Source organism: Sturnus vulgaris, chromosome 19 (assembly GCF_052056855.1).
Source record: "Sturnus vulgaris isolate bStuVul1 chromosome 19, bStuVul1.hap1, whole genome shotgun sequence".
Lineage (NCBI taxonomy): Eukaryota > Metazoa > Chordata > Aves > Passeriformes > Sturnidae > Sturnus > Sturnus vulgaris.
The window spans coordinates 3933734-3957435 of NC_142261.1; the positions used below are offsets into that span (position 1 = coordinate 3933734).

Genomic DNA, 23702 nt, shown 5'->3' on the forward strand with positions numbered 1-23702 from the left:
TTAAACCCATTAGCGGGTATTTAAATCCCATTAATGTAATTTCTGCCTTGAGCACGCAACCAAAGCAGCTCCTTTTTGGAGTTTCAGTACCTGGAGAGTGTCCTGACAGACAGATTTAATGGGATGTGTGACAGGAAGGGGGAGATTTACTGCAGGATTTATTCCTGACCTTCCTCGGCACCAGAGAGAGAGCTGGGTGCAGTTTATCCCTTATTTCTAACCTGGAGTTGGTGAAATTCTTTTTTTTTTTTTTTTTTTTTTAGCAGGGATGAAGCCTCACAAATCGGCCTTGATTTGTTCTGACAAGCCCCAGCCGCCAAAGGGGCAGCGCTCCCTCCCGCCCCTCAGAAGTAATTAACCCCTCCCAAAGCCAATTAATGGCCGAGATAAAACAATTAAGGGCTGACATCGCGTGCGGCGCTCGGAGGAGGGAGGGCAGGGTGGGGAGGGGACCCCACATCTGCACCTCCACTAAAAAAACCTGGGAATCTCCCCAACCTCCAGCAGTATCAATTTGCCTCCTCTGTTTTATTTTCCCCTGCTTTTATTGTACAATTCCTTTTTTTTTTTTTTTTTTTTTTTTTTTTTTTTTTTTTTTTTCAATTTAACTTGCAGTGAAATGGAGCAGTTGGAAGATATTATGACCATGTCAGGGCGGTGCTGCACATCTGGCTGCACCTCTGGATTATGGGATCCCCCTTCCTCTCATCCCACTGACGCAAGAGCAGCTTCCCCCTCCTGCCAGGAGCCCCGCACGCACAGCCCGAGCTGGAGCTTCCTACTCTGATTTTTTATTCATTTATTAAACGCTGGGCTGTATTTTAACCACCTGGAACCGGCGCGCAAGGATAAAATTCCTATTCTCCCTGGAAAAAGGAGCCAACCACTTTTCCCGCATCATTTTCTTGGGGAAAGCTCTTGACATTTAATAGCCTCGCATTTAATAATCTCCGTGGTGCCTGGGGGAGGCAGCACTCAGCCTTTCCACGAGGATTTGAAAAGCTGGGAATCTTTCCGCTTGACTCAGCCTGAGCATCCCTGGCTGGGCACAGCTCGCCCTGCCCTGGTGCGGAGCTGGGGGAGACCGTGACCTTCCCTCCTCGCTGGATTCCTGCAGGAAAAATCATCTCTTTTTGGCAATCTCGCATCCCTGGGAGCGTTTTCCTGCCTCCCGGTGCTGCTGCAGCATTCCTCCCTCCAGGGCTGGATGGGTTTTTCAGTTGTTGCCGTGGCAACGGCGTCTGCACCAAAAAACTCCCGCATTTCCCCCAATTCCGGGTGGGTGTTGTGCTGCCTGCACGCTGCGGTGCTGGAGGTGATGCTTAAGTGTGGCTCGGGTCTGGATTCCTTCCTGGCAAAGGGAGTGGATGCTCCTTTGGGGTGAATTCCCGGGATTCTGGGCAATGCAAACGATGCTGGGGGGCTCAGAAGGAGTTTTCCTTCTTCCCAAATTAAATCCTGTGAAGTTCCAGCTATGTTTAAAAAAGGGAAATTCTCCCTATCCTCCCTACCTCAGCAGCAGCACTTCCACAAAAACCTCAGAATGGGGAGATGGGCCATAAATCTGAGAGCAGCCATCTCCATCCCTGACAAAGCCAACAGGTTTATGTATCAGCTCGGCTATTTCCCCTAAAATTTACAGCTGACAACGTGCCTGAGCACAGCAGGGATAATTTAAACCTGGCTCCAACCTGCCTGGCTCCGAGCAAAGGGAGAGGGAAACACGTTTAATGCTTTTTTTTTTTCCTCTTAATTTTAAATTTCATTCAAATTTGGAATAAATGCAGCGATTTATGGGAGAGGGAAAGCACGGCTTGATTTTAGGGCCGTGACAGCCAAGTGAAAAAGAGCTGTCATTAAGGATGGTAACACGTTCCACAGGAACGGGGTTTGTTGTATTCCCGAATAATTTCTCCCAGGAAATGAGACCCAGCCATGGGTTTGGGGTGGGGGGATAAATCCATGGGAATCAGCAGGTTCGGGATGTGCTGGGTGAGGACAATCCTGCCACAGCTCCCAGCGGGCTGCAACAACATCACTGGGATGTGGGGGTGCTGAATCCCACAGCACAATGGGGAACTGGGAGAGGGAGGGGTGGGATGGTTGGGAACAGGATTTGGGAAGTGTGGACTGGGGGTCCCAAGGTTGTGGATTGAGGATTCTGGGCTGAGGGTGAGAATCCCTGGGGTGTGGATGGGGGTCCTGGGCCGAAGGGTGGGGTCCCAGGGTTTGGGATGAGGGTCCTGGACAAGGGTTGGGGCTCCAAAGCTGGGATGGGGGTCCTGGGATGAGGATTTTGTGCTCCAAAACCTGCTGTTCTCCTTTACCACAATCCCTGACCTACCCTAAAGCCCTGATCCCCACCACCGCCCTCATTCCTCATTTCATGCGTGGTGGTGGCTCTGCATCCTCCCCACCCCTTGACTCTGAGGTATTAAATCCATCTGCATCCCAATTTCGCTGATTTCTGCCCCAAAATGAGTGGCAGATCCTGGCCCCACCAGCCCTGGAGCTGCAGCTCCCACCCAGCCCTTTCCCTGGATTCTAATTCCAGTTTGTGCACGTTCCCCTGGAGCTGCCTGTGGTCATTAACCTCCTGCTGCCCTTAATCAAGAGGACTTTGTTAATTAATAGCTAAGGATGTCTCCAGCTGAGCAGCACCGGGGCGGGATTGGAGTCACCGGGATGCATCCAAGGATCTTTGATTTAATGTATTGGAGCTTCCCAACACTCTGGGGGAGTGCAGCCCCCTCCTCTCCATGACCAAAATATCCAGCGCTGCAAAAAACCCAAGGAATGCTGACAGGATTCATCCTCAGCACCCCGGGAGATTCCGGAGCTGCAGCTCCTGCTGTATTTTGGGAAAATCAGAGGAGTTGGGGCAATACTGAGCTGCATTTCCTTGCCACTCTGCCAAAAAGGGAAAGAAAAACCTGGCTGAGGAGGCTGAAGTTTTCTGAGGAATGTTTTTTTTTTCCCTGCTTCCATTTTACAGACATATAAAAATGTGCATTTTTAACGCTGCCTGGGTGAGCTCTTTGCTGCCTTTCTCAGTGGGGGACACAGGAACAGAAATCACTGACAGTCCTTGGGGATGTTAATTCAAAGCTAACAGGGTCCAGCAGGGAAAACTCAGTGGATTTTTCCCTTCTCTTCCCCATCCTCATCCCAAACCCTGCCAGGAGGAGGAGAATCAGGAACAAGAGGGGACAGAACAGGAGCACTGGTGTCTGGATAGATGGGGTGGAGCACTTGGATCATCCATGGGAGATCTCCCAAAGCCCATCCAGGAGGCTCAGATCCCACCTCAGTCACCCAAACCCCATCCCTCTGCTCCTGAGCTCTTTCCACAATTCCAAATTCGACACCAGGGATCAGGAACACACACAGGGAAGTGACTGCTCAGTGAAAAACCCTGGGATCCTTCCCACTCCACACATCGAGGTATTTGTCTGGAAAACAGAGATTTTATTAAATAAGCAACAGCTACAAAGATGGACTGAAACATCTGGGAAATTTGGGATTCCCAAGCTGCCATTACAGTGATGATTTAACCCCAGGGTAAGTACCAAGGCACTGCTTTTTTTTTTTTTTTTTTTTTTTAAGCTGTTTGGAGTAATAACAGATGGGCTTGGAGAAAACAGACACTAGAATTGGTGAGGAGCATCCTGAATCCATTAGGAACATCCCAGCACCAACCTGAGGGGCAGTGGGATGGCATCCAGTCCTTGAGGCTTCATCCCACTGTTCCCATGTTCAGGGTTTCTCCAAATCCTGAGCCCAAAAAGCCCCAGAGGCTGCTGGCTCTGGGTACATCCCATTCCCATTGTTCCCTGAACAGATCTTCTGCAAGTTCTGTGTGTCCCTGTCTGTCCATCTGTCCCATCCATCCCATCTGTCCTATCCCACTCCTAATAGGATCCCGGCAACCTTCCAGCAGTGTTAATTAAATAAAAATGAGCAAGAGGAGCCTCCTCCCACCAGCAGAGAGGCCCTGCAGCCTTGTCAGGCACTGCATCTTCCATGGCTATGGATCCAGCGTGGGCTTTGAGGCAAAAATCCCTGTGGGTCAGGGCTGGGAGTAGCCCTGGGCCTGGGATGTGGTGTGGTGGAGTGTTCCCTAGGGAAGTGAGTGATCCCAACAGGGACAATCCAGGTGCTGAGTGTCCCATCACACAAAGGAGGTGGTGCAGACCAAGGTGGGACGGAGAGGACTCCGGATAATCCGTCTGAAATCCTGAAATCCTGAAACCCAGCTCCCACTGCAGCATCCTCTCTGATCCCGACGTTCCCATGGCTCAGTTACCAGGGCTTTGCTTGTACCTGTGCCTGGCACAATCTGCTGCCTGGAAAAAGCTTTTCCTGGGAGCTGCCTCTTCATTTGAGTTCCCATTTTCTAATTTCCAAGGAAAGCTATAAATAAATATTTCGGCTTTTTTGAGCACCTGGGAGCAGACTCTCCACTGCCAAAATGTCAAAGCTCTGCACAAAGTTCTCCAAGAGACCTCCTGATATGTCCCCAGGTCCTCTGGGTGCTGCCCAATCCCAGCTCCAGGGATTCCTCACTGTGCTGGGAGTGACACATAAATGAGGGAGACACTGAAGTTGTGGTGAGGGAGCTCCAAAATTAACGCGGTGTGAAATTGGGTGAAGGTGGTGGCTCGGTCCATCCTTCCCTGCAGAGATTGCTGTGTGACATCAGAGCCTCCCACGAGATTCCCAGAGTCTCCCAAGGTGGGAGAGACAAAATCATCCCACAGAACTGACTGGTCCCACCAGGGAGCAGCTGGTGACAGAGCCAGTCCCCCCTGGATGCAGGAGGAGACAGCAGGTCCTCTCCAGGAGCTCATGGGCCTGATCCTGGTCCCAAATATCCACTTCTCTGCAGGATGTACCGTGTGGGACATGCCCATCAAAAGGAGCATTAAAAAGACATTTCAAATTGACCTTTCCCTCTTTTTTCTCCCGGTTTTCCATGCTGGTGACCCTGTGCATGAGCCCACACTGGAAGCTGGCCCTGGGTCTGGATCACCTAGAAGACATTTGAGACTTCCCAGTTCTCTGTGATGGGATATTCCAACCCTTCATAGGGACACTTCCCAAAAAAGTCACAAACACCTTGTTCTGGTACCGAAATACCTCAGGAATTTACCATGAGGAGCCACACACAGACACGGGACAGAGGAGTGTCACCAGTTTGGCCATGACAGGAATCACCTGTGGCACGGGAGCTGCCTTCCTGATATCCTGCACCCCACCAGGAAACACCACTCTGGAAACACCAGGAAAGCCCTTCCTGGGTCAGAGGGAAGTCCTTCACAGCAATGCAGAGGTTGGATGGGAATGTCCCAAAATGTTTCCTTAGTTTGGCACAAGGATTTTTGCAATCACGCATAAGATCAAGGGTGGTTGTGTCCTCTCCATACCTTCCAGGTCTCCATCTTCTGGCAGCCCCCAGGCAGCAACAGCAGTCAAAAATGGGCTGTAGGACACTGCTGGACAATGCTTGACCCACACCAGGGCCACCACAGGGGTGGCCACTGTCACAGTGCCAACAGCAGGGCACTCTGTCCCTCCTGCAGGCAGAGCTTACACAACTGTTGTCTCTTTCTCAGTCATGGAGGAGATCTTGGAGAAGCTCCTGTGCACGATGCTGGAGTGTCCTGTCTCCTCACTGAGGGCATTCACCAGCCTGGAAAGGAGGGTCACCTTGAACTTCTTGAAGTCCTGGCCCATGAAGACATAGAGGACGGGGTTCATGCAGCTGTTGGAGGCTGCCAGAGCCGTGGTGAGCGGGATGAAGATCTCAAACACGGACCAGGGCACAGCGTTGGGCACCGTCTCCAGCAGGTTCAGCAGGTGGTAGGGACTCCAGCAGAGGAAGAAGGTGACAATGATGGTGACAATGATCTTGAAGGGCTTCTTGGACTTGGCCAGGCGGTTCCGGCGCAGGTTGAAGACGATGGCGACGTAGCAGAAGGTGATGATGGTGATGGGGAGGATGTACCCAGCCAGGAACCTGGTGACGTTCACTGTGCGGTGCCTCACCAGAGCCAGCCCTTCGTGGGATCTGTTCCTGGACAGGGAGAAGTTGCTGAAGCAGATGACGGAGCCGCGGGTCTGCGCCGTGTCCCGGAAGACGAGCGAGGGGCAGCTCATGACGATGCCCAGGGTCCAGATGATCACGCACACGCCGTAGGCCAGGTTGGTGGAGCGATGGTTCTGCGACCACACCGGGAACACCACGGACACGTAGCGGTCGAAGCTGATGGTGGTGAGCAGCAGCACGCTGGTGTACATGTTGAGGATGAGGAGGAAGGAGTTCAGCTTGCACATGACGGTCCCAAAGACCCAGTGGTAGCTCATGGCCGTGTAGGCGATGTTGATGGGCAGGAAGATGTTGAAGAGGAAGTCGGCCACGGCCAGGTTGAGGAACCACACGGCATTGACCGACTTCTTCATCTTGAGGGTGATGATGGCGATGACCAGGCCGTTGCCCAGGATGCCCAGCACGCAGGACACGCTGTAGATGATGACAGACAGGATCCTGGTGATGTCCTTGGGATCGTGGGCTGGGTCTGCCCACACGCCGCCCGTGTCCTCGTAGGTGTAGTCCAGGTAGTCGCTGTAGTTATTGAGGCCATCCGAGTAATCAGACTGGTTGGGAAGCGCCATTGTCCGTGTGAGCAGCAGCCAATCCCTGTGACCCCAGGGATTTGGGATGCTGGGATCTGCAGCCAGTGATTTTTCCCTGCTGAGCAAACGCTCGGTGTTAGTCGCAGTGAGGAGAGTGGGAAGTACAACGTGTGGGAATTGGGGACAGGGAGCCAAGGGACGGGAATGGGGGATCCCGTGAGAACCCCACTGGTCCCAGACAAGATGCTCCCACAGCTCCTCCCTGATTTCCACCCCCATCCATGAGACATCAGGACGTGATTCAGTGCCTCAGCTCCACCAGGATGTGGCTGTAGCCTCATCCTGCAAAAAAAGCGTTGATTACCCGCCTACTTCCAGGGGGAAAACCGGGATAATGCTCATTAACAGCTCATCAGCAGCTCTGACCTTCCAATCTGCAACATATTACGGCTCCTCTCTTTTCTTTTTGTGCTGAATTGGACTGAAAACCCAAAGGGAAGCTCCCCACATACCCCAGTGAGACCAGGCACGCTCTCACCTCTCTCCTCTCTGTCGGGATGGGGGACAGGTGCCAGTTCAGTGTCCCAGGGCACAGCGGCAGCTCCCTCCACACCGGCCTAAGGCATGAGCTGTAACATTAAAGCCAGGATCAAAGACAGTCCACTCACCCCCGGATGTGGGGTTAAGGCAGGAAACCCATTCAGGGTGTGGTAACAATTAATCCTGTGCAGCCTCCCTCTGCACAGGGGGGCTGTGCTGGCCTGGGGACCCTCCTCCCCTCCAGTCTGGGGAAGGTGGGGTCCTGCCATGATCCCAGCATCTTTTGGGATAACCCAGGGCAGAAATCCCATCCTGTACTCTCTGTACAAGCACCCAACTATGAGCAGCATCCTCGGGTGCACACAAAGAACCAAACCATCAACCACAGTTACTAATAATTTAATAATAAATAATTCAAGGTAAAAACGAGGTGCACATTATCTGCACGATGTATTCTCTGGATTCTCAGAGTTATTTTCCTGATCCAGTTGGTGCCCTCGATGTTTAAATATGTTAATAGTGATAAACCAACAGCACCATTTGCCATTGTCAGAATCCAGAGCCTGGACTGAAAGGGGTTCAACCTCTCCCCTGTGGATCAGGGGGGTTAAAACCCAAATCCCCCAAAGCCTGACTGAGAAGCACAGAGCATCCCACCCTTTATGTGTCCTCATAGATGGGACGTGGGGACGCCCAAGGACTCTCCCTGTTCCCGAGGAATTTCACCCCAAAGGTCCCCGAGCGTCACTCTCCCGCCAGCCCTGCTTTGAAATTCCCATGGTGTTTTGTGTTGGAAGCTATTGTTTCTCCCTAGGCTTTTCCTGCTGTTCCTTCCTGCCATTGCTGCTGCAGAGTCCCCGGCCGGGGGTGAAATCCCACCCTGTCACCTCCCCCTGGCCGAGCTCCGGGGCACGATAAGCGGCCAGAACAAACGAGGTGTGAGTGCAAAGCTTGGGAATGAGCTGGAGCTGGGAAGAGGCCGTGTCCCAGGGAAAGCTCCATGGCCAAAGAGAAGAATTAAAGTCAATGATCCGGTGGAAGGAACAGAATCAGCAGAACTGACCCTCCCAGCAATGTTAATGTTGATTAATGAGTCGTTGCTTTATGGAACAAGGATTTCAGGTCATTCCCTCCCCAAAGGCAGAGCCCCAGAGACGTGGGGGAGCCCAGAACCCCATGTCCACCCCACCCCATTGCCTCATATCCCATCCCACTTCGTTGCCTCCCATCCCACCACACCCCATTGCATCATATCCCATCCCATCCCATCCCATCCCATCCCATCCCATCCCGAGAACCCCAAAGCTCCCTGGACTTGCTCCACAGCCACCATTTCCACCGTGCTGTCATCCATGGGGCAAGTGAGACACCCCCACACCCCTCATCACCACGGGGTCACTCTGACCCCACATCCAGCCCCTGCTCCAGTGGGACAGGAGAAATTCCCACTCCCCACTGGCTTCATCTTCATGTTTTTAATGTAGAACGCTCCCTTAATTATTCTTTTTAATTGCTGAGCCTGATGACTTTCAGCTCATTCCAAAGCTCATTATTTATCTGAATTCTCTGGTAATTTTGTTCTGCCAGGTTGGGCAGGGATTGGTCTCTGTTCCCAGCTGGGGTGAGGATGGCAGAGAGCAACAGGAACACCAGGACTCCACATCCCCGCGGGATTTGGCAGAGGATGGATTTGTTTCCAGGGCTCATGAGGAGCAATCCCAAACTCCACAGGAGCAGCAGGCAGCTGCCAATCTCACCATGAACATTCCGGATGGGCAGGATGGGCACCTGGAGCCCAGACCTGCTGGAAAAATCATCCAGCAAACTCCCACCTGCTTCTCCAAAATTCTCCCAAAAATGGAGAGTCTCATGGGCAGCTGTATGAAACCTCCTCATTTCTCACAGCGAAACAACTCCAAAGTCTGGGAGGAAAAAAAAAAAAAAAAGGAAGCCACATAATACTAAGAGTGTTTCATTGCTACTCTCCGGGCTGAAAATTCCCTGCTCGAGCCAAAACCACTGTTCTCCCTTCAATCTATTCATCTTTGTCCTCCTACCTCAACAAAAACGAGCAGAGGATTTACCCAAAATAGCCTTTTCTCCGTCATTCCCGCAGCTGTGTTTGTCTTGGTACCCAGGGAAGGCCGGGTGAGATTCCCGACGGGCGGCTCGCGCACCGGCAGCATCCCGGCACATACCGGGGGAGGATGAGGTCAGGGATGTTGTTCTTGGGAAGGCAACAGGAAACCGAGAGAACAGCAGAAAATGTTCAAATCCAGCTTTTCTGGGCGAAAAAACTCTGCCCTGGCCAAGGCAGGCGGGCGGGGGACGGATGTGACCGGGGAAACGCGGCGGGATCCGCGTCCCGGGGACACGGGGAGGGCAGGGGATGCTCGGGCCCCCGGCAGCGGATCCCGAAGGGCAGGGCGGTGCCAGAGCCCTGCTCCAGGGTTTATAGGGATGGGCAGGCTGCCAGCATCGCCTCCTGCCTGCCCAGAGCCCGCCGGGCAGGCTTTTACTTGCACAGCCACTGGGACAGGTTGAGGAGAACTGATAAGACCAAATCAAATCAAATCAAATTCAATTAAATCAAACCAGCAGAGCAGCTTTGGAGCACATCAGATCCTGCCTGAGCTGTCAAAGTGCATCACGCTTTGATCTACATCATGAAATGAATCCGGGCTGGGACCTGGCAGGGCTGGGTCTGCAGCACTGGGGAAACTGGGGGAGCCTTTGTGTTGGTGCTTGTCCCCCCTAGAAAATGCTTGTCCCCGGCACGGGACAAACAAATCCCCTGGGAACAGCCGGGTCCGTGCCCGTCCTGCTGTCGCCTCCTCCCCGGCAGCTGCTCTGCCTTTCCCTCCTTGGAGCGCTTCCCTCCCCTCCTTCCACGGGCGGTTTCCGAGCTCCCAGCGCACCCCAAACCCCAACCCGCTTCCTCCGGGCGTGGGAGGCGCGGGCAGCTCCGGCACAGCTTCCCGGGAGAGAGGAATTGCCGGCAGATGTTTGGAGTTCAGCTTTGGGAAGGGCTCGGGGTAAAACAGGATCTCCACGTCCCTCTGGAGCAGCTGCCACAGTTCTGGATGTCCCTGGAGGGCAGGGATGTCCCTGGGGACGTGTGGCAGGTGCTGGTCCCAGTTTTGTGGGGGTTCAAAGCTCTGGCTGAGCTTGAGCCTCACCCTGCGGGCTGGATCCCGAGCATCCCTAAGAATTCCATGGCATCTCATGCCCTGGAATCGCAAACCCCACCCCAAACTGGCACCCGAGGCCACCCCATCAATCCTTCTGGCACCCACGTATTTCCAGCCCAGGGTTACATAGGAGGGACATCCCTGCAGGGATGCAGCTCCCAGGAATCTCAGGGAGCAAGGCACCAAATGGGAAAGCAGCTCTGGGTACCCAGCTCCAATTCCCCTTCATTTTAGCCCGTGATTGCCATGGCAACAGATGCCACAGGGATGATGCTGCTCAGCATCCCACTCCCCACCGGGATACCCGGGATGAAGGCATTCCTCGGTGTAAATCGACCACCAGCCCACCAAGAGGGAGTTTAGACCTCCAAACCCCGAGCTCCAGCCAGCCCAAAAGCTGCTCCTGGCTGTGATTCCAACCCTGCCACCATCCCTGACCCCTCTGTCCTGCTCCAGCAGGATGGGAAGGGGACAGGGATGTGGGATGTCATGGGAGCAGCAGGCTGAGAATGAGCTCCTGTCAGAGAGGATCCCGGCTGGAAGGTCTCCCAAACCTCCCCCAGCTGCTGGAGAACCCCCAAAGGGAAAAGGCAGGAGGCACAACCACAGGGGAAACTGAGGCACAAGGACAGTGGGGAGCTTAATCCCTACCTGCATCCACTCAGACACATCCCAGCTCTCCATCACGGATCCGGGACCCCCACACCCCGCAGCCTCCGGCATTCCCAGCCTCTCCCTGCCTCCCTGCACACCCTGTCCGTGTGAACAGCGCAGGAAAAAGGGAATAGCTGGAAAAGGCAGCCTTAAAAAAGCTGCTGTGCCCAGGGTGGGACAGAAAAACATGAGTCAGTGTTTATCTGGGCAGAGCCTGCCGGGCTGAGCGGGACGGGTCGGGATAGGATGGGATGGATCCCATGGATCCTCCTGGTCACAGTGTCACGGGGAAAGCGCCCCAATCTTGCCAGAAACTGGGGTTTAACCTCAAAATCTGGGGTCATGAAAGGCTCCTCCCAGGGTGAAACTCCAGCAGAGGAACCCGGCTTTCCCTGGCAATAAGTATTGAAAGAGCCACCCCGTTCGTAAAATCCCGGCCTTTTGCTCCATCCATTCTGCTCTTGGGAAGGTGTGAGGATTAAAGGAGAAAATTTGGGGCGTTTGCACCTACACAGACAAAGGTTTCCTTTAAAAAGGGCAGTTTGTACTTCTGAGCTGCTTAAAATGACTCGGCTTATCTATAAAAGTTCTTTGATCTCCTCTGCTCTCCACTTAGTTCTAATAATCCAAGGTTTTCTCCTGGCACTTCTCAGGCAATAAAAAGATTTTAAAACCTTCTTTTTTTTCAGAGCATCCTCCCTGTTACACCCCAGCAGTCCAGGGATGCTGTCCCTAACCGTGGCCTGGGGTTTGTCAGGGAACAAAACCTTGGGGACATCACTCGGGATTTGGGGCGTACAAAGGGAAAGAAACCCAAGAAAACAGAAATAGGGCTGCGGGAGGGACGTGACCTCGCAGGGGATGTGACAGGGCTGGGGACAGCAGACTCAGCCTCCCCCTCCCCGAGTGAGGAAGTCACCCCGGATCCATGGGAGCATCCTCCCAGCTGTGCTTTGTGTCCCCAGCTGAATGCTGATCAGCACGGCAAAGAAAAGCCACCCTGTTCTCCCTGTCCCCAGCGAGGGGACACTGCCACACTGTCAGGACATCAACCCCCCCAAATTCACTGCCAGCTCCTTTCCCTTCAGCGCTGTTTTTCCGCCCTACAGGCTGCAAAGCCCAGCTCCAAAAGAGGTTGGAATTTTAGGGAAAATTTGGGGGATTGGGGTAAAGGGCAGAGGGGATCCCAGAGGTGCCAAACCCACTGTAAAACAATAGGGAAGCAAAAAACCTCAGCACCAGCAAACCCTTCCTCCCAAATCCCTAGAAAAAATAGAAATTAACATATATATATATAAATCCAGAGAGGTATTTACCTGAGCTGGATAAATCCCCAAGGAATTTTCAGCATTTAGAGGCTGGATTAGACATCTCTGCTTCTCCTACAGCCCCGTTAGGGCTGGCATGGGAACGACCCTGGGCTGGTGGCTTTGGCATCCAGCTGGAGCTGACACGGATATTGCCGAGGTTTCTCATCCCAAGGAGACACACATGGGATGGGAGGATGAGGAAAATAAATGCAGCCCGTGGAATAAACCAGCTGCTGGCCTCAGCAGAGCTGGAAGGGGAAGGGGGAAGCTCTGGGGGAGGATGTTGAATCTGCAGAAGGGGATGTGGCAGCAGTGACATGCCCCGTCCACCACGGCTCCTGTGCTGCCCACTGTGGCTTGGAAATCTCCTGGGAGCCTTTGGGAAGGGTTTGGGTATCCCTCACGGTGAGCACAGCCCAAAAGTCCCCTCTGGGCTCCTCCACCCTCCATCCCTGTTCCTCAGGTGCCCCAAATCCATGCCCTGCTCCTGAGATGCTCCCGGCCTTACACACACAGGAGAGGGGTGACCCCAAACCATTGCCGGGGTGCAGGGAAGAAGAGAAGCTGGTCATCAGATCCTGCCTGTTCCCAGCTGTTCATCCAGCAGTGCATTCCCAGTGAGGAAGTCAGCCTGTCCTGGTTTGTACCGGGACCCCAAAGAGAGGGTCACCAGCCAAGGGCCATCCTGACCCCGACCCTGTGCCTGCCAGGAGCTGGAAATTGCCAGTGGCATCCACGGTGATCCGGCACGAGCTGAGCCTGGATGGACACAAATCCCCGGACACAAATCCCTGCCCTGAGCCAGGATAGCTCATCCAGAGGGAGATGAAAAACACCTGGAGCAAAAGCTGCACCATGGTGTGACAGAGCAGCAGCTTCCACCGCAGCCCCCACCTGCTCTCCATCATCCAGATCCGTGAGTTCTCCAGCTCTCCGCTTCAGCCACGCACAAGGGACAAATCCTCAGAGCTGGAAAACCACCCCAAGTGTGATCAGGGGACAGGGGGTGATGCCAGCACGGAGTGATGGCAGGTGGGAGGGAGCTCAAGGCCACCATGTCCCGTCAGGTGGGGACATTGACCCTGCCCCATGCGGACGAGCTCCAGTGAGAGCCGAAAAAGAGGAATCGGAGGCTCTGCCAGCTTTGCACAACTCGGTGTCGCAACATCCCTGAGCTGAATCAGGGCTGGAAAAGTGCTGATGTGCCGGCTTATGGCGCTGCTACGGGGAAAGGAGAAGCCCCAGAAAGCCCTGAAGTGTGAACGGGACGGGGATGTGCCAATCTCCCCCCTGGAACCGGGCAGGGGGGGCTCCTGACCGGCTCCCTGGTGTCCCTCTCTCCCAGGGGCTCCCGGGATATTCCACACTTGTGGCACATCCCCGGCAGCGTGCAGCGGAGCGGTGCCCCAGGACAGTGGGAAACGCAGTCCGCAATTATAAAAACCATGACAAACACGGAGCCGGCTGGGGAATGGCACAGGCTGGACCTGCCCCATCGCTCTGCCACCACATCCTGTCCCATCTGCTCCCGCAGTGACACCTCCCAGTATCCCAGTCACCTTTCCCAATACCTCGTGCGGTGCCAACGCTGTCCCGCTGCTCCGTGCTGGGCAGGACGAGCTCGGCGTGCCCTGGGTGCCAGCGGGATCCCATTCCCAGGCGGATCCCGGCGCACCGGGACCAGGCACAGGCACGGTGCAGCTCCCCGCCGGTTTTAAGGGAGCGGGGAGGGGATTGCATCCATCACCAAGGTTTTTTTGGCAGCGCGATGCTCGGCGAGCAACAGCTGGGAGAGGGTGTGACGCCGGGAGCTGGGAACGCTGGCCTGGATCACAACCCAGCGTAAGGAAGCAACAAGCTGCTTCCCAAGGGGCCTCCTTTCCTGTGCCGCCCCCTGGCTCCGAGCACACCGTCCCACGGAGGGATAACGGAGAGCAGAGCGCTCCGCAGGGATGCTGCTCCAGCCGGGAGCCCACGGGCAGGCAGGTGGCTGCCAGCCCCCCGGCTGTGCTGTCCCCACCCTGGGTCAACCGCTGTCCTCTGTTCCCCCCCCACCGCCCCCAACTCCTTCCAAGACGTTGAGTCACTTCCCTTCGGGCAAATCTGGCTCCCAAACGCCGCTCCTGCTGCTCAGGGGCTGCTTTTCCCCATGGATTTCATTACCACCAGGATGCTGCAGCTGCTTCCAAGCAGCCACCCCCAGCCCGCAGAGGCTCTGTGGTGGCAGCTCTGTCACCCCCAGTCCCTTCAACACCTGCAAGAAAAGTCATCTGGGGGCTGGGAGAGGCTCCAGGGACCCCCAGGGAAGAGGAATGGGAAAGGTTGGATGCAGGGATGGAGTTCAGAGAGACAAACAAGAGGTTTTTGGGGGAGCCCCCCAGTTTGGGAGCACTGAGCAGCACAGCCCCCACCCACACGGAGCAGGAGGTTTGGATAACCCCAGGCTTGATGTGGCACCGGGAAAATTCCTTCCCTCCCCACGCAGCTCCCGCGCTCCCAAGCCTCACCCATCCCAGGCCCAGCATCCATCCCAGCGGGAAAAGAGCCAGTGCAGGGGCTGGGAGCAAAGGCAGCACAAGGAAACACAAGAAAATTTGGCAGTGATGCCCCTTGACCCCCCTCCAGCCTGGAAAAGGAGCAGGATTTGCCCCATTGGGACACCCCAGCACCAGCTCAAACAACACTGCCCTGTGTTTGCCACCAGCCATTCCAACCCTCTCCCAGCAGAAAGGAAGTTCATCTACCACAGGAGATTAATTAAGGCTTATTAATTACCCTCAGCTGTAAAGACAGGGCAAAAAACATCCTGGATCCAGCCAGCAAGGGAGAAAACCAACCACAAACTGATGGGACTTCTTTTGTGTGCCTGGAGTCAGACGGTGCCACCAAGAGATGCTCGGCCCAGGCAGCTCCGGGTGGCACCAGCTGGAACCTATGGGCTTCCCAAAACCACCCCAGGGTCTGGTGGGGCTGGGAATGTTTGGCCATGGATGCTCCTGCACGAGATCTTGCCAAGGGCTGACCTCGAGGCATTGTGCTGGAGCAATGATCAAAATCCCGGCTGCTCTGAGGAGTCCAGAGCCAAGATCCGGCACAATCCCGGTGTTCCCAGCAAGGCTGAGCTCTGCAGCCCCACAGAACCAACCCATCCCTTGGCACCGCCTCCTTTCCCAGGCACCTGCCACCTCCCCATGTCCAGGCGGGATCCTGCTCTCACACTGATCCCTGTGTTTAGCAAGATGCAAGGAAAACACGCTGACTTGGGATATGATTTCCCATCCCGAGCGTTTGTGGGTTGGGGCTTCCCTCCGGGGCGCTCGGCATCGCCTGCTCAGCAAAGCCCTGCCGACAGCAGAGCCTGCGGAAGGACAAATCCCTGTTCCCAGGGCTGGTGATGGAGCGGGATCCGTGCAGGAGCAGCAATTCCAGGCGCCGCAGCCAGCGCAGACTTTGGCAGTTATCATGTCCTTGGCAAGCGCCGAGTGCCACCCACACCGAGCAAAGCAATTAAAGCTCTAAATTGATTTGGGCTGATTAAACGCCCTGGAGCAACTCCCCGCCGAGCCGGGATGCGCGGATGGGGCCGGGATGGGGCCGGGATACGGGGATAGAACTGGGATGCGCGGATAGAACCGGGATGCGCGGATAGAACCGGGATGCGGGGATGGAACCGGGATGCGGGGATAGAACCGGGATGCGGGGATAGAACCGGGATGCGCGGCCGGAGCCCGGCAGGTCCGACCCCTCCGGCTCTCGCCCTTCTTCCCTCCCACACAGGCGCTGGGAACCCGCCTGACTCATCCCCCAAACAGATGTCGCAGTCAATGGGGAAGAAATTGGAGGAAGTTTTCCCTCTCCAGGGGCGCTTTCTCCGGCATCCAGCAGCACTTTCCCTCGCCCTGGGCAGAGCCGTGGGGATCAATGGGAATGGCTGGAAAAGCAGCCAGGCTCAGCTATGAGAACAAGACAGGAGGTTCCCACTGCATATCCCAGCTCCCAATCCCGCGTTTTAGAGCTGGGTTTATGGCCATGGATAACTCTGCCCTGCCTTTCCCACAAGGAGCTCATCCCTGGCTCTGGCTCCACACCCGCTGTGGTCCCGAGCTCCGGATCCCGTCACTGCCTCCTGATCCAAGTGCAAACTCCCTGCACAAATAAAGAAGCCACAGACAGGATGTTCAAGAGACAGCTCCTGTTCCCTTTTTTCGCTGATTTGATACAACCATGGAAAAATACCCAGTCCCAAACTTGTGCAACTCGAGCTTATAAATAGCCCCAGAAACGCAGTGGAGCTGGGACAGGGTGGCCAAATCCCGCTGTGCTCCTGAGGCTGGCACCGTATCCCGCTGCATCCCATCCCTGTGATGGGCAGCTCAGGGATCTCCACATGGTTCAGCCCCCAAACACCCTCCCAGAACCTCTGTTTACCTCCAGTCTTGCATCATTCCCCCCATTCTTTCCACGTGCTTCCCTCAGGGGCTGGAACTGAGTGTTGCACACCCACGGGCCAGGGGACAATGCCGAGTTCTCGGCTCCCAAACCCCACCCTTGGCAGAGGAGGATTGATGGGAACATTCCCAGGGCACAGCTGGGCCCTGTTCCATGGATTTCCTCATCCATGGCATCACCCACCTGCTCCCATCCCCATCCCGCAGTGACAGCTCCCCCCAGGAGTGATGGAAGTGCCACAGCCGGAGATTTATCCACAATTTCCAGTTCCTGCTGGAGCTGTCAAAGGCCACCGACAGCTCCTGGAGCAGGGATGAGGAATTGCCAGGCATGGACACTTTGTTCTTGCCTTGGAGCCCCTCAGCAGGTGACAGACAGGATGTCACCTGCCCAGGGATTTATGAGCAGAGGTGGCATCAAATCTTGGAATGACTAGGTTTGGAATAACCTTAAACTCATCCCATTCCATTACCTGCCTTCCACAGACCAGGTTGCTCCAAGCCCTGTCCAACCTGGCCTTGGAATAAGAAATTCCATATAATAAAATGCCTACAGGGCTCCAGGTTTGGGTGCTGTGCATCCCACTGGAAAAATGGAAATGCTGACAGGTTTCCTTTTGCTGGAGCTGAATTCAGGCTCATCTTTCACTCTGAACTCCTTCAACATCATCACAAAATCCTCTGGATGTGCTTTTCCTGCTGCTGGAAGTGAAGATAGCAAACGTGGATAGAGGGGGGTATTCCTGAAATTTCCCAGCAAAAATCAGTGGGGTCTGGCTGATAAAACCCCTCGGGAAACTCCCAATTCTTTAAAGCACCAGCTGGATTTGTCCTAATAACAAGGACTTAATAACAATAGATTCCTTCAAATTCCCAAACATCCATAAGGAAAATCTGCCTTACTTATGATTTTTAAATTAATAAACTCAATTTTCCTTGCAATCAACATCTGGGAACTCACCATTCCATGGAGCAGAGCTTTGCAGGGACACATATTCTTGAAGCTGACTTTGCCAATCCTGTTTGCCATCACTGGGATGGGCACAGGGACTGCCCAGCTCTGGGCTGGGAAGCAGCTCCTTGCGGGAAGGCTCAGCATTCCTGCCAGCTCTGAGCAATCCATGCCTTTTTCGGGGTTTTTTTGGCCGGGGGGGTGGCCTTGGTGCAGGTTCATGGGCTCCAATTGCCCTGGAATTTGTAAAAATAACAGCAAAATATGTTTTATTTCTGAGCCTTTGCCAGGCTGGGATTATTTCTGGAATGAGGGAGTTGCTCAGTGGTGCCAGGGAGGCCTGAGGGTACCTGTGCCCACACTGGGGTCCCCCACAGCATCTTCCTTGATCCCAAAATCCAGAGCTCAGCCCCATGCTGGATACAACCCTTTCCCACACAGGAGCCCAGTCCCAAAATCTACTTGTTATCTAAGAATTATTTAAATAGTCGCAGAAATGTAGGGATCTATCCAGAGGGTGCTGTTGATGGAAGCCAGATCCAGATTTTACCTTGGAAAGCAAAACCAGCCCAGAGGGAGGGATGGATCCGTGCCATGGATCCATGAGGACATTTGTGTCATGTTTTATGGGATTAATGCTCCAGGTTAAAACCCAAGGATTCAATCAAGGTTCCTCACAGCCTGATTTAAGCTGGGATTGAGGGATCCATAAAACTGCACAGCAGGGAGAGACAGGAGCATCCCTGCCCGTGAGGGATTTGAGGAAAGCCAGGAGTGGGACAGGATGGCCACAAGCAGCTGGATCCCTGCATTCCCCAGAGCACCAGCACAAAAAAATCATGGATTTTTAATTACAGGGGGAAATAATAACCTCAGCTTTGCTCCCAGGAGCACAGCGCTGCTCACCTGTGGGTGGGATCCTGGGATGTGCCAGGGCTGGATCAGGATCCACTCCAGGGCCTGGGCTGGCACACAGCACATTCCTCATGACCAGCTGGGATCACCAGAGTTTATCCAGGAGTGATGGATGCACCAGTTCTCAGCCACGCTGGTGACACCGTGGGGACATTCCAGCTCCCAATTCCTGCTGGAAGGAGCCCAACATTCCTCTCATCCAGCCCCACGAGCGACTGGCTCCATGTAAGAGGCCAACATGAAGAGAAAACCCAGCTCTGACTTTACAGAAGGAAAACTCTCTACTCATTTTCCCTCCAAGAGGGGTTGTTATCCTTTGGAAGATCTCAATTCTGCCTGGACACGTAAAATCTCCATAAATTCCAGAGGTGATTCACGGCTCCCATCTGGGACTGGCACAGTCCCTCACTCCTGCCACTTTTGTCCCTGTTTAAAGCTGTGCCACAATTAATGTTCACCCACAGAGGCATCTGCCAGGTGGGAAATCTCCAGGTTTATTGGCAGAGATTAATTTATGATAAATGACAGAGTGGGAAAACCCCTGGCATGGGTGAGGATGGAGCCCCCAGCAGGGATTGGCAGCTCCAGCATTTCCCATTTTCCTCCAATCTTTGCTTCATGCAAGACCTGTAACGCTAATGAATTCCTAATTTTTATACCCTAAACAGTGCAGAGGAAATCCCTGTTATCCATGGCCTGGAGTGGATGCAGGAAGTCCCCAGCACTGCTCCTGGCTGATGGAGAATGGAGCTCACATCCAGCTGCTCCCAGAAGGATCCAGATTTTGGGAATACCTTATAAATCAATAGGGATAAATCGAAAATTGGGGCAGGACTTCACATAATTCATCCACTCTCCCTTAAGATTTTTTTGGGGAAAAAACAGGTTGGGAAAAGGGAATTTGGGGTACCCTGGGTGGCTTCCTCAACACATCTGGCTGGGGAGAGGATGTCCAAGGAATTAATTCTATGTGGAGATCATTGGAATGTCAGGAAACCTCTGACTCATCCCCGGCCTTCAAGTGCAGGAATTAATTCTGGCCATGGAATTCCAAAGCCAGCAGAAGCTGCCTTCAAGGAGCCATAATTCCCAAGGGAAAACTAAAGCATTTCCCTGGATATCCCACCTGGAATATGGTTACCCTCAACCTGGCACCTTCCCAACCTGGCACAGCTGGTGAGGAGCTCCTGTAAAATAATTTCCCTGTGGAAAACCGGGAGCTAATGGGATTTAGAGGAAGAGGAATGAGAGGCTGGATGTAAGCAGACCCAATTAATGGATGGGTCAATTAAGAGAGTGGGGATGGGATATTGGAGATCCCAAATCCCTGAGCACAGCACAGCAACCCAGGAGCTCAGAGGACTCCACATGCTCGTCTCCCATCGTTGCTCCTGGAAAATTCCACCATGAAGGATTTAAACGAGTCATTTATCAATTAAATGTGCGCTCTGGCAAATTAAAATCTGTCCTCTTGTTTAATTAATAGGGCAGCTTTATATTTGACAAATTAGGGAGCCACTTGATGAGCTAATTTGTTAATTAATGGAAGCCTGGAGGCTCTTCCTTCATTGGATGTTGGCACATCCTTGAATCCAAAGTGCAGCTCCTCCTTCAGGACCCGTGGGCTCAGACTGGGAACAGCCCTGGCAGTGGATTTGGCTCCTGGCATTCCTGGGTTTTATGGCACTGGTGCATTCCCTTTCCTCTTCCCTTCCCTTCGGGAAAATTTACATCCCTCACCAAGGAAAAATACGAGATCCTGCAGCTGAGCCCCTGCCAAATGGAGCCCAGAGCTGCTCCAGGATGGAAAGAAGGAAAAAAATTGATAAAAAGTAGGAAGAAAGCTTCTGGCCCTGTCCAGGGATCTGTGTTGGGTGGGAATCAGCCCTGTGAGAGCTCATCCCACCAGATCCAACGATTCCTGGGAGTCTCCAACACCTGGATCACTCCCACAGGGAAAATGAATCCCCCAGGTATATCCACGCTCATGGATCAGCCCTTTCCCCCATCCCAGATGGCCACAGCCACCCCCAGCAGCCCCCTCCCAGTGCTTCCAGTACAAACCAGTTCCAGGATGGTGCTGAGGCCGGGTGGGCTCCATGAGCTGCTCCAAATGATGCCATGGAAAGAGGGATCACAGCAATCCCAGGGCAGAGATCCCAAAAGGAGTGTTGGAGTCATTCCCAGTGAGAGCAGGACCAGTAACACCAGTAAGAGCAGCATGGTGGGGCACACCCACACTGACCTGGGATAAGATCCTGCTGCAAATCCCATGTTAAAAACCAGGAATGTGGAGCTTGCATCCCTTCCAAACCAGACTGTCCCAGATCCCATGGAGCAGCTCCCTCGTTTATTTTTAGCCACCAGTGTCAGCTGCATTCACCAGTTATCAAATAAATATGGGGAACCAGGAGAGGCACCCAGAGACTCCCTTATCTCTGTTTTCCATGAACTGGCAGTTCCTGGGATGTGTTTACATTCAGCCTTTAAAAAGCAACCCCAGGTTCACTTTCCACCACAGGAGTTTGCCAAGTTTCCAGCTTTCCCTGGATTTTATCCCACCCAGGCAGGTCCTGCAGAGAGGGCACAGCTCACCCAGACCCCAAAGCTGCCATAAAAAAAATCACAGTGAAAGGCAAATTCCTGATGGGTTTTCCACCAACACTTGGCCAAAAAAGTAACGTTGCTGTCGAAGCTGCCCTTATTTGGGTGCCTTTTCCAAGAGGACACCCACGGTTTGTGCTCTGGCTCTGGATCCTGATCCATTCTCCAGGAACTGGCACAGGGAACTCAGCTGATGCTGGGACACCTCCCTAATTCCTGCTGGAATGTGACCCTCAAGCACTTTTCAAAAGTTGATGCATCTCCTGCTCCTGCCCTGTGCATCCACAGCCTCCCTGCTGACACATTCCCACCCTCTGCCACGATTCCCAGCGCATTTGGTGCTTCAATCCTTCGGAGAAATCTCCGTTTCAACACCTCCAAGAGTCTCTCTCCCCTCCCCACAAGAAAAGGCAATTCCAGAGCCGTGTTTTTATCCCATTTCAGCAGCAGGTTGTGCTGGAAGTGGAAGAGAGAGAAGCAGATGCTTTTCCCTCATGGTTTTCCTGTTGCATTTCTCCTTCCACAGCCTAACACCTAAAAAGAGGGGGGAAAAAAAACAAACCTTGGAATAATATTTACAAGCTAATTAGGCAGAGAATTGATTTGAACATCACTGGGATACCAGAAAAACGCCAGCTGAGCTGGAAAGGCTTGGGCTGGTTTTCCATGGAAATGAAAATTGTCACAGGCTGCTGGAGGCAGGAGCTGGAGCCATTCCCTGGGAGGTCTGAGCCCTTTCCCACCCCCAGCAGCCTCCTGGAATCACTTGGTTTATCTCCAATTTGTAAAATGACTGTGAGAGGTGAAGGAAAGAGAATCTTCCTTCCCAACAGGAGAACAGGATTTGAATTCCTCTGCCATGGGATTAGGGAGAAATCCAAGATAGGCTGGAAAGAAACACCAATTCTTTTTGAGTCCTCTTTAGCAGCACTGCCTTGCCCAAATCCCAGCCAAAATTCCAGTTCCTATATCCCAACAGATTTCCACCAAGGAAGCACAACACGGAATTGTTTCTCCTTCCATTCCTCACTTTCCTTCCCAGTTTTTCTCCTTCCTGCCTTGCCAGACCTCAGCCCTGCACTTCCAGGGATGGAGGCACCTCTGGAGCCCCTGCAGGTCTCTCCTGATTTATCCCTGCCATTATCCCAGTTATCCAGCAGCCAGCAGCTCGTGTTTGGAGCACTGCTCCCCTGTCTCTCAGGAATTATGGATCTACCCAGCAAAGGCACAGGGAAATCATTGTTTGTTTGCTGCTCGGGCCTCTGAAATTCCAGGAGAAAATGAGATTTCTCTTGCTTGCTTTAGATCCTGGTGTTTCTCCCCCTCTGCTGGGTTTATTTCCAAATTCCCACTGTTCCTGCTCAGCTGCCATCACAAGCAGGGAACTGCCAGTGGCATTCCTTTAGGGAAGGGACAGGGAGCCTGGCACTGCCCCCTCCCAGTGCTCAGGGAGATTCACACCCAGCTCCTGCTCCACCTCTTCCTGTCCAGAGCAAAGCCCAGCTGGGGGAATTTAACATTCCAGCTCCAAAGGAATTAAACCCAGCCTTAAAAAGGGAAATATTTCCCAACTCTGAGTTTTTGCAGAGTGCTGGAGGCACTGATAACCACAGAGTTCCACCAACAGGGGCTGCGCCCTGCTGACAGGGGGAGAGGGGAGGTTTTAATTTACAGGAATTTCAGAGGATCCATTTTATCCAGCAGCACACAGGAAAATGAACAGAGCACCCTGGGAAGCTGGGAATGACACAGGCTCTGTCTCCTTATTTCCAAGGGAGCTCTCTGAGCTCTGCTGGACAGCACAGGTTTGCAAATCCATTTCTTCCATTTGCAAATCCATTTTTTTCCAACTCCTGCCCTGTTCTCGAGTGTGCATGCTGAGGAAAGAGTGATGCTGAATTCCACGGCCAGATCTCCTCAATGTCACCAGGCACAGAGGGGTTTTATGATTCCTAAAGGATCATCCACCTGCTTTGGTTCCCATTTATCACAATCAGCACATATCAAGAGTCATTGGCATATTCCAGGCTCTGGGAGCCTTTGGATACTTAGATCCATGGAGAAACAAAATGTGAGTGGCAGGTGGTTTCTGAGGCCTCTGCTCCAGAGATCTTGTTTCTCTTCCTAGGATTTAGGAAAGAGATATTAGGAAAATATCTCTTGAATTTCAGGAATATTCCTGTTTTCAAATCCTGCTCGGGGGGCATCCTGGTAGAGCAGAGCCCCCTCCAAGGTAACCCACAGTGCCTGAAATGTTGGAATCCAGCCTGGGATCAGGACAGGAGACCTCCAGCAGCTCCCCAGCACCTCTGCCAGGTCACAGCTGTGTCCCCAGCATCCCTGCACTGCTGTTCCCACGGTGACCGAGCATCACTCCCCCTCTCCTGCCACCTTTAAGGACAAATGTCCCTCCACTGCACAGGGCACTCCCAGATGGCCTCTCCTCAGTCTC

General features: G+C 53.6%; 1 protein-coding gene across 14 annotated transcripts; it reads right to left on the reverse strand.

The window, feature by feature from the left end:
• Positions 1–236: 236 nt before the first annotated feature.
• On the reverse strand, positions 237–21159 carry CMKLR1 (chemerin chemokine-like receptor 1). 14 transcript variants are annotated; one of them, XM_088176198.1, is made up of 5 exons: positions 20892–21159; positions 18638–20439; positions 17741–17967; positions 7175–7265; positions 237–6751 (listed from the first exon to the last, which is right to left on the reverse strand). In XM_088176198.1, the coding sequence occupies exon 5, from the start codon at positions 6673–6675 to the stop codon at positions 5590–5592; it is 1086 nt and encodes a 361-aa protein (XP_088032324.1). In that variant the 5' UTR covers positions 6676–6751; positions 7175–7265; positions 17741–17967; positions 18638–20439; positions 20892–21159; the 3' UTR covers positions 237–5589. The 14 variants fall into 14 exon arrangements, with proteins under 14 accessions (XP_088032324.1, XP_088032323.1, XP_088032326.1 ...); XM_088176197.1 differs by lacking the exon at positions 20892–21159 and having other exon boundaries at positions 18638–20613; XM_088176200.1 differs by lacking the exons at positions 17741–17967; positions 18638–20439; positions 20892–21159 and adding exons at positions 9009–9098; positions 12338–13198.
• Positions 21160–23702: the final 2543 nt, after the last annotated feature.